The following is a 14,840-nucleotide window of genomic DNA, read 5'->3' on the forward strand; positions in this document are numbered from 1 at the left end:
AGTGTGTTAGCGGTGATGAATTCCTTTTAGTTTAATACTCTAATGATACTGAGCAAACACTGGGTCCAGGAGAGATGTTCCTGTCAATGGTTAGTTTCTAAGCTGCAAATGTAAGATAACAGTGACAAACCATTCAGCTATACTCAAATGAATCTGTTGCTGTTTGCTTTGTCTGTCTTATTAATGAGATGGTTGCTTTGTGGAACTTACAACACCCAAGGCTGCTGAGAAATAGGGGTAAAAAACAGCTTTGCAATTAATTAGCACTTCAGGGTCAGGCTGCCTTCTCTGAAGTTACTGGCATCTCAATGACATCATCACACCAATGAATCTTCTGCATTTTATTACATTATGGAGTTCTCGGACATGACCTTTCATTTTACAGATTTTGTACTGTATGTGATTGTAATTTTTTTAACAAAAATTCTTTTTACCATAAATCACTTTGTCAGGCTGTAAGAAGAATGTTGGTATTTACCTGTTCCCTTCTTTCATTTCTTGAGGCTGCTATTAATGATTTATGACTCTGAACTGCCATGGCAACTAGTCACATGATAAAGTGAGCAGAGAGACTTTGAAAGGCCCCTCTGAGCTCTGTCTTCACTTTGACATTTTCCTTTTCTTCCCTCTGCCATCACATGAAATGCTGAAGTCAGTGAGCCTGTGTCTGTGTAGCAAACTGACTGTGTCTGTCAGCAATTTCTGTTTGCCAACCAGAGAGCTTTTGAAAAGGAGATAATGATTTGTAGGAGGATAGCTAAAAAATGTGTATGCATAATAAGTACTTAATGTGCTATTTAAAGAAGAACAAACATCTGTTTAGGATTGCTGATTTAATATTCTAAAAAGTAATTATGTTCTTTAAATAGCCTTGTCACATAGACAGAGCACAGATATATAAAAGGACAATATATAAATTAATATTTAATTATCTTTATTATCTGTTACATTTTATAAGGCATGCATTAATAATGGAATAAAAATCCCTAAACAGTGGAGCTGCCATTGTAGCTTTATCTCTCGGTCTCAGTGCATGACACTCTTCTAGTGTCAGTACCAGTGGAGCCTTTTTAGTATATTTCCACCAATATTTTTTTTTTGGCCTAAAATTTCCCTTTCATGGAAAACAGCAATAGGTTTTATTTTTTGTTAAAGCTCTCAAATACAAAACATTATTTGCAAATATTTGTATTAATTTTCTGGTCCCCAATGGCTGGAAACAATATTTAAAATTGTCCATCTCTCTGCAGAACTAAGGGTTAATACACACCTATCTGCTGTTACTGCACTTTACAGCTGCTAACTAGCACTTGATAAGTGCATTGAAACTAGGATAAATGGTTTATATGGGGTCATTCCCGCCACTAAGTTCTAAACCTGGTTAAAACCTTTGTTCATTTGTGCTTGCAGGGTCGGACTGGGCCGCCGGGGGGCCAAGGTAGGTGATCGCTCCCCTCTTCGTTGGTGGGGAAAGCGGGTAACTTATAAAAAAAAAATTGAAATAAAAATTACTCACGTCACTGCGGCGCCAGAGTCCCTCCTCTCTGTTCCGTTCACACTGAATGTTCACTTACCTTTTCTATCGGCTTCTTTCTTCTCATCTTCTCTTCTGTCTTCTTGCCGACTCCTCTCTGCGCCGCTCCTCACTGAATGTCGGGCGTGATGACGTCAAGCCTGACGTTCAGTGAGGAGCGGCGCAGAGAGGAGTCGGCAAGAAGACAGAAGAGAAGATGAGAAGAAAGAAGCCTATAGAAAAGGTAAGTGAAGGAACGGAAGTAAGGGGGAGTAAAAGCAGCATGGCAGAGAGTGAAGGGGGAGCACAGTCAGCATGGCAGAGAGTGAAGGAGGAGCACAAACAGCATGCAGAGAGTGAAAAGGGGCAAAGGCAGCATGGCAAAGTGTGAAGGGGGCCAAAGCAGCATGGAGGGTGCAGTGTGATCATAAGGAGGCACAGCATGGTGATGAAGTGGCACAGTAATGTGTGTGTGATGGCACAGCGGGCTTGTGACAATGTAATATGTGTGTGGTAGCTGGTGGCTAACTAATGGGTGCTATTTTATTTGTAGGGTGAAGGTGGGGCAGTTTAATTTTATAGTGGGGACAAGTAATTTAAGAGGGGTGGTTTGGGAGCTATTAAATTAATGTGGGGCTGAGTTTGAGGAGCATGAGGTCTATTAATTAAATGTGAACATGAATTATTTAATGGCAGTGACGGTTGTGGAAAATAGGTATATTTATTATACGTAAAAGCTATTAATTTATTGCTGGGGCTGTTTGGTGGGAAGGAAATAGGTTCAGAGCCGTAGCGAGGGTGGTGCGACCGGTGCCGCCGCCCAGGGCGCAAAGTCTAGGGGGCGCCATGGCCCCCCCTGTTATTAAACAAGTCACAGCCCCAGGTACACATCTGGGGCTGATGCAGAGTCAGCGCTGCAGATCGCGATATAAGCAGTGCGGGGAGGTGGGAGGCGCCATGCTGCAGAGGCACTCCAGCTTCTATTGCCACCTTACAGTCAAAATACACTAAGGAGCTCCTGTGCAGTTCAACACAGGACGCTCCTACAAGAAGCCGATCTGCCCGCCCACTTTGTGTTGAGTGACAGCAAGCTGAAAGAGGCGCCCATCCCCCGTGGTCAGCCCTTCAGCTTGTCCAGCACAGCAAGCTGCCTGCTACAAGTATCGAGACTGCTCAGCAGAGGACCCTCCGCCCCCTGGACAGCCCACAAGCTTCTGTTGCATTTTTCACCAGCCTGTACTCCAGCTATGTAGGTAAGTAATAATCAGCATGTGTTTCTTACCCTGTCTCTCTCTTTGTATTTGAATCTCTCTCTCTCCCCTTCCCCCTATCTCCCCCTCAGCCTGTGTGTGTGTGTGTGCGCGTGTCTCCCCCTCAGCCTGTGTGTGCGTGTCTCCCGCTCAGCCTGTGTGTGTGTGTCTCCCCCTCAGCCTGTGTGTGTGTGTGTGTCTCCCCCTCAGCCTGTGTGTGTGTGTGTCTCTCCCCATCAGCCTGTGTGTGTGTGTGTCTCCCCCTCAGCCTGTGTCTCCCCCCCCCCCCCTGAGCCACTGTGTCTCCCCCCCCCTGAGCCACTGTGTCTCCCCCCCCCCTGAGCCACTGTGTCTCCCCCCCCCCCTGAGCCAGTGTGTGTCTCCCCCCCCCCCTGAGCCAGTGTGTCTCCCCCCCCCCCCGAGCCAGTGTGTGTCTCCCCCCCCCCTGAGCCAGTGTGTGTCTCCCCCCCCCTGAGCCAGTGTGTGTCTCCCCCCCCCCCTGAGCCAGTGTGTGTCTCCCCCCCCCATAGCCAGTGTGTGTCTCCCCCCCCCCCATAGCCAGTGTGTGTCTCCCCCCCCCCCATAGCCGGTGTGTGTCTCCCCCCCCCCCCATAGCCAGTGTGTGTCTCCCCCCCCCCATAGCCAGTGTGTGTCTCCCCCCCCCATAGCCAGTGTGTGTCTCCCCCCCCCATAGCCAGTGTGTGTCTCCCCCCCCCCCTGAGCCAGTGTGTGTCTCCCCCCCCCCTGAGCCAGTGTGTGTCTCCCCCCCCCTGAGCCAGTGTGTGTCTCCCCCCCCCCCTGAGCCAGTGTGTGTCTCCCCCCCCCCTGAGCCAGTGTGTGTCTCACCCCCCCCCCTGAGCCAGTGTGTCTCACCCCCCCCCTGAGCCAGTGTGTGTCTCACCCCCCCCCCCTGAGCCAGTGTGTGTCTCACCCCCCCCTGAGCCAGTGTGTGTCTCACCCCCCCCCCTGAGCCAGTGTGTGTCTCACCCCCCCCTGAGCCAGTGTGTGTCTCACCCCCCCCTGAGCCAGTGTGTGTCTCACCCCCCCCTGAGCCAGTGTGTGTCTCACCCCCCCCTGAGCCAGTGTGTGTCTCACCCCCCCCTGAGCCAGTGTGTGTCTCACCCCCCCCTGAGCCAGTGTGTGTCTCACCCCCCCCTGAGCCAGTGTGTGTCTCACCCCCCCCTGAGCCAGTGTGTGTCTCACCCCCCCTGAGCCAGTGTGTGTCTCACCCCCCCTGAGCCAGTGTGTGTCTCACCCCCCCTGAGCCAGTGTGTCTCCTCTTCCCCCTGCCCCCCCTCAGCCTGTGTGTCTCCTCTTCCCCCTGCCCCCCCCCTCAGCCTGTGTGTCTCCTCTTCCCCCAGCCCACCCCCCTCAGCCTGTGTGTCTCCTCTCCCCCCTGCCCCCCCCCCCTCAGCCTGTGTGTCTATTAATTTAACAGGAGTAGGACTATTCATTTATTGGTGACAATTAATTTAATGGGAATAAGGGTTATTAATTTATTGGTGGGGCTATTCTTATACTTGTGGGATGATTGTGGTGGTGGGGGCTATTAATTTAATTTATTACTGGGGATTTTGGGGGGTGTTTTCATTGAATGTGGAACAGAGTTGGTGTTGAATAGGGCCTATTTGTGAAATGGGAGTGCTCTTAATTTAATGTTGGTTGGTAAGACTGAAAATATGCCTTTTTTAATGTAATTTTGAGAAGGAGACCTGATTATAAAACATGGGTACTTTTATTTCATGTCAGGGCTGGTTAGAGGAAGGAGGCCTGGACTATTCACTTGTTGCTTTAGATTCCTTTCCTTGTGGTGAATATTAAAAATATTTTTCCAAACAGGGCCCCAGCAGGATCCGGACAAGCATCAAGTGAGCGGAAGATGACAGCAGCAGCTCCATGTGGTCATACTACAAGAACAGGTACGAGAAACTTGTACAGGATTGGAGACCAGTCCAGTACTTGTAAAGTGCTAGGCGTATTCTCCCCCACACAGGGCCGTAACGAGGGTGGTACAGGCGGTGCCGTTGCCCAGGGCGCAAGGCCAAGGGGGCGCAGCTGCCGCCCGGTACCTGACTCCATACCTTGAAGAGAGAGAGACTAACTTACAAGAGCTTGGTGCTTCTGCCCTTAAGTTCCGCAGTGGAACACATGTGCGTTCCACCGACAGGAAGCTCGTCATTTGGAACGCAAGTTTGCGTTCCACTGTGGGCAGAAGCACCAAGCTCTTCTTTCTCACAGACCCACAGACTGGATACTATAAATGACTGAAAATACAGATGGACGTAAGAAAGACAAAGGAATATACTCGTAAATATAGATCGGCACGTACGAAACAGGGGATAGTCATTTTAAGTTGGAAACACACTTTGAATTTTTTTTCCTAAGTGCTTACTTTTCTTTAGTTATTTACTGTTATAATTGTACAATAATCCCACCGTTTCTCTTGCTGAGACCCTCACCTTAATGCATTCTGTATAAAAAAATAGAGAGGGGATCATTTTAATGGACACTCGTGCAGTCTGAAAACAAAGATGGTCTCTTTGGATTTATAGCGCAAACCAACTACACAAATCCTTATTTTAACTACGCTAAAGTGATTTAATGTGGAGATGCCAAATATAAAGGCATCATTCAGTCTTTCTTGTTGCCCTTTATCCTTGTCTCTAGTTTTAAAAGAACACCTCAGTGTTTTGTTTTCAGTATTCACATCAGCGATAGCAAACCAGTATTTCATGATCTCTTTAAACTTGTTTTCAGCATCTTTGCTGCTTTATAAATTAACAATTGTAAAGGGCAACAGAACTCTATCTATCTATCTCTCCCTCCCTCTCTCTCTCATCACTCCCTCTCATCACTCCCTGCCCCATTGGGGCTTACAGTCTACAATTCCTTAAGACACAGTTTTTCTGCTCTTATTTCAGTATTAAGTGCATAAAAATTAGAATACCTATTGCTATATATTTTTTGCATACTTTAAATGGTCATATTATATATATATATATATATATATATATGAATTGTTTCAGTAAAGTGCTAGCCACACCCACACATTATGTTTGCCACTCCCACTTAAATGGGGGGCGCCGGTGCCTTGTCTCGCCCAGGGCACCAAGATGTCTAGTTACGGCACTGAATAGGTTTATTTATTAAATGGGAATACTAATACTTTAATGTTAATAAACTAGATGTGTGTTACTTATCCAACTGGTCTCCAGCTTGCATTTGCAGCATGGCTTCCGGCATAGAGTCTGGTAGCTGCTTCCACTCCTCCACTGTAAAGGCTTCTCCACTCCCTCAGAGTGTCTCTCTCCTTAATCCCTTTGTCTCTGAGACCTCTAAAAATCCCGCTATTCTCTCTCTGACAGGCTGCAGCGGACTCTCTCTCGAGATGTCTGCCTCCCTGAGTGCCTCTCAAAATCTCCAATTTCCATTTATAACGGCTCCTTCACAGACTCCCCCTCATCAATGCCCACTGGGAGATGTAGTTCTCTGCCAGCAGGGTACGTATCTAAAGCGCAGGTTCGACCCGCTTGGGTCGCCAGTTCTACAGTAGCATCTGAAGTAATTTTGTGTTACACAATTAGGGGGTCATGTTGAGTTGGACAAGTAGAATACACTTCATTACTTCTGAACATGCGCACAATGCAGTTTGTAACTAGTGCTTTGTGCACATGCGCAGAATAAAAAAGCATATTGTCCCCCTTAATCTGCAACACAAGCAGATTTATTTGTTGTGCCACAACAAATTTTGTACAGGTTTATACTAAATTGTGTTGATAAAATGACTGATTAACAAACAGCACCCTACAATAAAGCACTGAAATATAAAGTGTGTGTAAAGACATTCTACTCAGAAAGATCACTGAAAGCTACAGCACTTGTATGTTAATTATGTGGGATTCACCAATAAAGAAATATGACCATGATCATACAACAGGGCAAATCCTCTTTTGTGAAATCATAAACCAACGTTTGCACCCAACTTGATGAAAATGGATGGATCAGCACTTGCTGAATGGACTAGGTGCACAAGTGTGTCAGTTTTGCACACATGTGGAAAAATTTGAATTTGTTTCACAAGATGAGAATATTTAAATAAACTAAAGATATTAGGTTTCGGGAGATTTTCCTAATTTTACGGATGGACTTACAGCATTTTTCTCCTGCTGAAGGTTTTGGTTTTTCTACCTGCTCAGAAGTGCTGTAAACCAGGTCTTGTCCTATACTTTTAATGGGAACCATTTTGCACCTTCCCGTTTCCTTTCAGCACAAAAGCAGAGTTCTAGACACTTTCCAGCAATATAATAAAGCGCTTCAGGCATACAAACATGTACATACAGATATAGCACTTGTCAAATCATATTTTAGCGCTGGGAAATTCTGCCACTGTGGTGTAGCCCATGCTGTACATTTCCTCCAGGCATACTTTTAACATTAAACACCAAATCATTGATAAGTTTTACTTGCAATATCACGGATTGTCACATGGTTTGCTGTTGTATTGTAAATATATGAGACCGCAGCTTACACGGGATGACAGTGTGCTGCCTGTAGACATTATCTGATCATATGTAGAATAATGAAATAAATAATATAAAAATAGGCGGCAAGCCCCCACCTTTTCGCCCATAAATCTTTAACCAGCCCCAGCACTAGGTTGTCATGGCTGGTGTTCGCAGGAAACCGCTCGTATGGGGTTCCAGCCCAGGGCTGGTGGACCAACCCTGGGCTGGTCCACCAGGGTTGGTTCCTTTATGTATTTGGGAGCCCAGAAAATAGCCCCCTCCCAGCCCTGTGTTAAGAAGCACTGGGGCTCTCCCTGTCACTCCTGGACTGTGGGCATAATTAGTAACATTGGGACGTCTGGAGGTGTGGTCAGCAGTCCTGACCACACCTGTCATCAGGACTGCCACCAGAATTGTACAAGTGAGACAGACAGGACCCACCCACAGCCCAAAAACTACCTACATCACACATCCCAAAATGCCCCCACATGCCCCTCACTTGCTACAAAATCCCACCACACACCACTTCGACATTCCACCTGCTCCAAAATAGCCCCATATGTCCTCAGACTACCACAAGCCCTCAGGTCTCACATCTACTCCAAAACTCTGCCTCATACCTCAACATGCCCCTTACACCACCCCACCTGCCCCTTACATGCCCATCATACCTCCCCAGGCCCTGGGGAAGAAAATGATTGAACATTACTACACTGGCAAGATTGTATCACATGCTATTACCCCATTCCTGAGAACAGGTTCACACAATAACAATGTAATCTGCCCTCTTGACTGTACAGTATATGACTAGGGACTGGGTTAGTTACAAGCCAGCTGAAAACACATTGATTGTCTTGAATTCACCAACCTGCCCTCTCCCTATACCCCTTAGGATTTCTCCAGCATGGAAGAGAACATGTCGTACACACAGTGATATGACAGGAAGCTGCTGCTTCTTATACAGTATTTGTCAGCCATTGTAACAGCTTCTACATTTACAATACACAAACCTCCTTGCTTACCCATAGTATCACGTGAACAGCAGTAAAACAAAAAGTGGTGGTCTTATAAATGTGCGATGATTGGTAAAATTGTTATATTAGATATTCCAAAAGATCTCCTACTAATAAGTATAGAACCAAAAACATATAAATAAAAAAACAAACTAATTAGTAAAATAGCAGATTGACATAGACACTGCATAGTAAATGAATATTAATCAATATATGCAGATCACATGTATATCATTATATAGGCTGATGTTGAATATTTCAATGTGTCTCTCCAGCATTAAGGGTTAATAATGTCTCCACACTCTTGGGCATCTCTGTTCTTACAGAGATTTAGGGATTTAAATATCTTTTTCCTGACATATACTCCAAACATAAAGTTTAGTGAACCTCTTCTGTCTATAAAAAGAATCAGTTTACTTATAAGTTGTTTTTAATTTATTTTTTAAAAATGTTTTTTTTATGTCTTTTTATTAATACTTTATTATGCATTTTGAGCTACCGCTTCCTTATGCCTCTTCCCTTTTATTATTTATTATGCATTTTTATATACTACATATAGCCCCACAATATGCCATATTTAGACAAAATACATTCAGATAGCCTCATATGCTAGTACTGTACAGGGGCTGGCAGGGCTGGGGGGCATCTGTACCCCCGGGCTGCTGCCATAGTGATCTACCTTGGGCTGGCTCACTAGTCCACCTGCATTTTTTTTTTCCGTTAAGATAGGCTGCTGAATCGAGTCTTGCCACCGAGGCTAAAATTTGCCAGCCCTCCCGTGATACTGTATATAGTCTATATACTCTAGATAGCCTTGCATACCACTAGATAACCAACATAAAACTATTTGAGAACATGTAACTTCATAGTAGTTGCCAGCATACCCAAGCTTGAATACGATGACAAGGATATTTGAAAGAAGCTCTTAGGCAAGCAAGTAAAAGATACGTTTCAGAGACAATAGGGGATTGGCACTTTGGTTTCTCCCAATGCCTCTTGAGCCCTGTGTATTTCCAAATGAATTAGAGATAACATTAGCTAGTTCTGCAACATCCAGATTCTAGTGCAGTAGAACAATATTTGAAAGAAGTAAAGCCCTATATATGGCACTATAAGATATAATAAAATACAGTAAAAGCCTTACCTTGTCGTTTGTTCCTCTGCTGCCTCTTGACGTGATGTAGCAGTTTCAAGTCACTGATCGGCTGGGAGCACAATCCATGATAATGAGGTGAACGCACAGCACGCAAACAGCCTATAAATATCTGGGATCCACCACATCGCTGTAAATGAAACAAAAGTTTAACAAAAGGTTCAATTCAAGGGCAGAGCAGACAGGTTACTGTGGGCCCTGTAGACAGGTTTGGACACTTACGCATGTACCGCCTGTACTCCTCTGTTGGCGTCCCTGCCTGTGGTCCCACTATAAGGGACGAGGTCTGCCCATTGTATCAAAACAGTGGGGCAGAGCTTTGGACTCTTCCTCACCACATCCCACTTTTATTTTGTTAACTGACATGATGTGGGAGAGAATGCTGCAAATATGCAAACAGTTCCAGGATAATTATCGGGATAGTCAGAAGTTGAAAGAAAATAGGTGCAAATTTGATAGAAATGGGTGTGCTTTGGTCAGATTTGGTGGAGTTTGATCAGATCAGGGGCGTGGCATAATTCGACTTTCCAGGTGTGCGCAGCCCAGTAACTAATTAGCGTCAGAGTTGGGAGTGAGGTTACTCAATAATTCTAAAGAGAAATATGGCCCTATCCATGAAACTTTGGAACAAAAAAAGTCGTTTTGTGTTTTTATTGCATCAGATACATGGTTTATTGAACATAACATTTACAGAATATATAATAAAAATTTAAAGTACAGTAATGCAATGTTGTGCAGTAATGCTTGTCACACTAAAGGAAAAAAATCCATTACACCGTGCTTCTTTCACTTCCACAGTCAACTAAACAAATCCATAATTGGAGTAGAGCACAGTCACGCTAATGCTGGTGTATGCCCAGGTGACAATCTATGAGCATTATCATAATAAGAAACAATACTTTTTTTCTCTCCACAGGGAATGCAGTCGAATTTTTGGAGAAGACGGTTTGACGTTAAAACTCTTTCTTAAAAGGACTGCTCCTTTTTCCATTCTATGGACTTTGACAAATTACCTCTACTTACTAGCTCTTAAGAAACTGACAGCCACCGATGTGTCTGCTCTCTTCTGCTGCAACAAAGCCTTTATGTTCCTGCTTTCATGGATTGTGTTGAAAGACAAGTTCATGGGCGTACGGGTAAGAACTCAAACCTGTCTTTTATGTTCTATTAATTATACTTTTATAATATTTCTCCCTCCAAATATTACAGATGTACTTTAAGTTTACCGGATTTTCTTATTAACGTCATTTTATTTAATCACTATTTTGAGAAATGCGTCAGCTGCATACACCTTATGGTGAATGATGCTGAGGGTATTTGTGCTACAGAAAACCAACCAGGAGTACAGAGCCTTAGAGGGACAACACATAAAGGCAGAGAGAGACCAACAGAGCCATGGGATGTAGAAAGAAGGAATGTGGGAAAGGTAAAGGTAAAGACGGCTAAGTATAAGCCAGAGAAGTGTTTGGAGGACATGGTTGGACGTTTTTTGTGTGTGTAAAATATGCATTTTAATACTGCACACTAAAATGTCTAAGCACAAGTCCCTATGTAGACTCACATCTTACACTTATAGAAAATTTTCCCCAGCACACTGCTGAAGCCAGCAAAAGACCTGGCATTTCTACTGTAGATAAAAATGCAAAAGTCTTAGTTGCACACATTTGCAAATGTATGTTAAAGCCACCCGCCGCTCCAAGGCACTTTTGCTATTGATTGAGCAGCTCCACTTCTGCATTTGTCTGAGAGGCAGGGCCGGCGCTCCCATTAGGCAGCCTTTGGTAGCTGCCTAGAGCGTGCTGCACTGTAGCAGCACCGCATTTTAAAATTTACCCGGCGCCTGGTTCCCGGCTTCTGGCGCCGGGTAGTGACGTCACGACGCTGCCGCTGCCAGTGTAGAGGAGCCGAGAGAAAGAAGTAAGAAGTGAGCAAGAAGAGAAAGGAAAGAAAATGAAGAAACTAAGGTAAGTACAGGAAAGAGGAGGCTACAGAAAACAGGAGGGGACGGGGGACGGATGCTATACATATGGGGCAGAGAACGGAGGCTACAGAAAGGGGGGGGGGAGAACAACGGTTACAAAAAGGGGGTAGAATGGAGGCTATACAAAGGGGGTGAGAATGGAGGCTATACAAAGTGGGTGAGAATGAAGGCTATGCAAAAGGGGTGAGAATGGAGGCTATACAAAGGGGGTGAGAATGGAGGCTATACAAAGGGGGTGAGAATGGAGGCTATACAAGGGGGGGGAATGGAGGCTACAGATAGGGGTGAGAATGGAGGCTATACAAAGGGGGTGAGAATGGAGGCTATACAAAGGGGGTGAGAATGAAGGCTATACAAAGGGGGTGAGAATGGAGACTATACAAAGGGGGGGAGAATGGAGGCTACAGAAAGGGGGGATGGATGCTACAGAAAATGAGGGGGGGATGGATGCTGCAGAATATTGGGGAGGGGGAGGAGGCTGGAGAAAACAGGAAATTGGGGGATTGCACTTAGAAATGTCCTTGATTTAGAGACTATGGAGACTTTGTACTAAAATAGTGCAGTGACAAAATGCAGCGATGCATAATGAATCACAGCTTTAATTCACCTTGCTGGGACTACTCTAGGATAGTTAACGAGCCATTTAGGTTTTTTGGTATTTGCCCTCTATTTGGCTCTCCTTTGTTGCCCTCTATTAGTATAATTAATTTTACATCTGCAGAATACATTAACAAATGCAAATAAAATAGAACGGTCTAGATTATCTTTCATTTAGATTACTTTTCTCTATTTATTTGCATGTGTTAGTATGTTTAATATATCATCTACAGAATACATTAATAGACAGCAACAGAGGAGAGCCAAGTAGTGGGAAATACTAAAAAAAAGCCAAGTAGTGGGCAGGGGGGCATGTGAGTAAAGCTGGTGTTATGTGGCTAGCATATGTGACATAAGCTGATGGGCTTAAGCTTTGCCTAGGGTGCCGGGCAACCTTGCACCGGCCCTGCTGAGAGGCATATTGATGTCAGTAGCTGAGGGGGAGTACTGCGCTGAATTGCTGTTTGGAGGCTTCTGGGGTACATCTTTGCTAAGTTAGCTCTCAATTTAAAAACACATATGTATGGCCTAAATATATGGGACTCTCATTGTTTAGAGTTAGGACCACCCTATTAGCAAAAGCGCCTTGGAGTGACGGGTGGCTTTAGCATACATTTGCAAATGTTTGCAACTAAGACTTTTGCATTTTTATCTACAGTAGAAATGGCAGATCTGTTGCTGGCTATAGCAATGTGCTGGGGGAAAAATTTTGGATTTTTTTTTTGTGTCTGTTTGTTTCTTTTAGGATAACCCCACCCTTTCAAGCACCTGCTATAGCCTATAAATTGATTGAGCAGCTTCCACTTCTGTATACATCTTATACTTATGCCTACTTACGACTGGAGAGCCGGGCAGGGGTAGGGAAGATGCAAGCAAGCGTAGGTCAAGTACAGTAAGGGCATGTTTATCTACTGACCCAGGGGGGACCTAGACTATTTTTAGGGGGGGAAATTTAGCATAGTCACGCCCTCTTCAGACTGATTGGCCAGTCCTGGCTGGCCCCATCCCTTGATCGCCATCCTTGCATTTTAAATGTTATGCTTCTACTGCTGGAGGGAGGGGGATTGCCCCGATTGCCCCCCCATGGATTTGTCACTGGTCTGACCTGGACGCAGACCACATACTCACCTGTCAGGAGGTATTGTCATATTAGATTTATCAACAATGAAATCGTAAATTAAAGAGCAGTTACACCTCCTGTGACAACTGCACAGTGTTTTTTACCCAGTTTACATCACACAGAAAGCTAGGGAAAGTGATCACAATTTGTTTAAAATTCACCATATCACCACATTTATGACTGCACATCCCTTAGGATTTCTTCAACCTTCAGGTTTCTTCAACCTTCTTTGGATAGACAGTTTGCAAACTATTCATCATCTTAAGTAAACAACTTATGAGAACAGTTGCTTTTAAAATTGCTTAATTTTTATGTTCCAACTATCTTGTTTATGCTTTAGAAAGTTTGCTCTCTTGCTCCCCGCAAGAGATAAGCACAGTTTATCTCTTGCGGGGACTGGAGGTAGATTCAAGCTGCGCACTAATGATGACATCATCAGGAATCTGGCAGATGTGCATTCAATGCAAACCAGGGAGTATATTTACTAAACTGGGGGTTTGAAAAAGTGCAGATGTTGCCTATAGCAACCAATCAGATACTAGTTATCCTTTTTTAGTACATTCTACAAAATGACAGCTAGAATTTGATTGGTTGCTATAGGCAACAATTGCACTTTTTCAAACCCGCAATTTAGTAAATATACTCCCATTAGATGCATCCATCTCGGCATACTATGCAAAATATAGATTTTCCAGGGATGAGCAAGAAATTCCCAGGATGTACCCCAGCACTGCGGACAGGTTATACATCCTATGGGAAGCCTAGATTTACCTTATAGCAGGTGCAGACCTCCCAGATCTCCCTATTATCATTATGTAAGTGGTTAGTGGCTCACACATATTTTTGCAAATTTAATCAACTAGGAATTCTGCTCGTCTGACTGTTTTAATTGACAGGTTTTAGCTCATTCTTCTTAGAAGCCAGTGTTTGCTGAAAGTAGGTCTGTTCTCTGCGCATGATGTAGTAATATATCCATAAAGGGTTCAGCTTGTAGTATTTTGGACCTTGGTTTTTCTATGCATGCCATAGATTATCCGTGGATTTATTGTCCCACAGAGCTTGGTATTTTCTAGAATTAAGGCAGTTTACACACTGAGACATCTGGTGGATTACTAATGACCACTTACCCACAACCATCGGCTGGCCACATTTTTCAGCCATCTCAATCAAAATCTGATTGACCTGATTGAGTTTTGATAGAGCAGAACGATCATGTGGAATACATTTTAAATCCATGCCATTGCAATATGTTAGTGACTTTAAGATTGTACAAATGCGCAAGCCTGTAGTGTTGGTACGCTTTCTGCCAAGTAATGTATAATATATCAGGTTATCTGATGGAAAATGAGTCAAAACTTCACAGACCGATATCAGTACTTAAAAGACCAGCTCATTATGAGTGCAATGGTACCAGCAAGGAGCCATGGCGCCTGGAGTGAGCACATTATATGGTGTCCCCCTCCAATTCCAAAGTTTGCTGTAGTAAGAGGTATGGCTAGCATGCAGAGGGTGTGGCATCATGCAGATTTGGTGTAGGGTCTGTGGATGATTGGTCATCATTGTGTGCACTGCGGTAGATTAAGATGATCTGAGGTTCTGGGCTGTACGTACACTATAGACCACCTACTCACACTTGAGTGTTACTACATGTTACATGTATGTTATGCACAATGTACGTTAAGTCAACACTGCGAAAAACATCACTGTA

General features: G+C 44.3%; 1 protein-coding gene across 5 annotated transcripts in view; it reads left to right on the top strand.

Annotated features, from left to right (window-relative positions):
- Nucleotides 1-14,840, top strand: part of SLC35F4 (solute carrier family 35 member F4) — a 180,027-nt gene that overhangs the window by 147,074 nt on the left and 18,113 nt on the right. For all 5 annotated transcript variants that reach the window (XM_075193580.1, XM_075193583.1, XM_075193582.1 and 2 more), the window contains one exon: nt 10,351-10,570. In XM_075193580.1, coding sequence (XP_075049681.1) covers nt 10,351-10,570 — 220 coding nt within the window. The remainder of the gene's footprint in view (nt 1-10,350; nt 10,571-14,840) is intronic.

The sequence above is a fragment of the Mixophyes fleayi genome, chromosome 12 (assembly GCF_038048845.1).
Source record: "Mixophyes fleayi isolate aMixFle1 chromosome 12, aMixFle1.hap1, whole genome shotgun sequence".
Lineage (NCBI taxonomy): Eukaryota > Metazoa > Chordata > Amphibia > Anura > Limnodynastidae > Mixophyes > Mixophyes fleayi.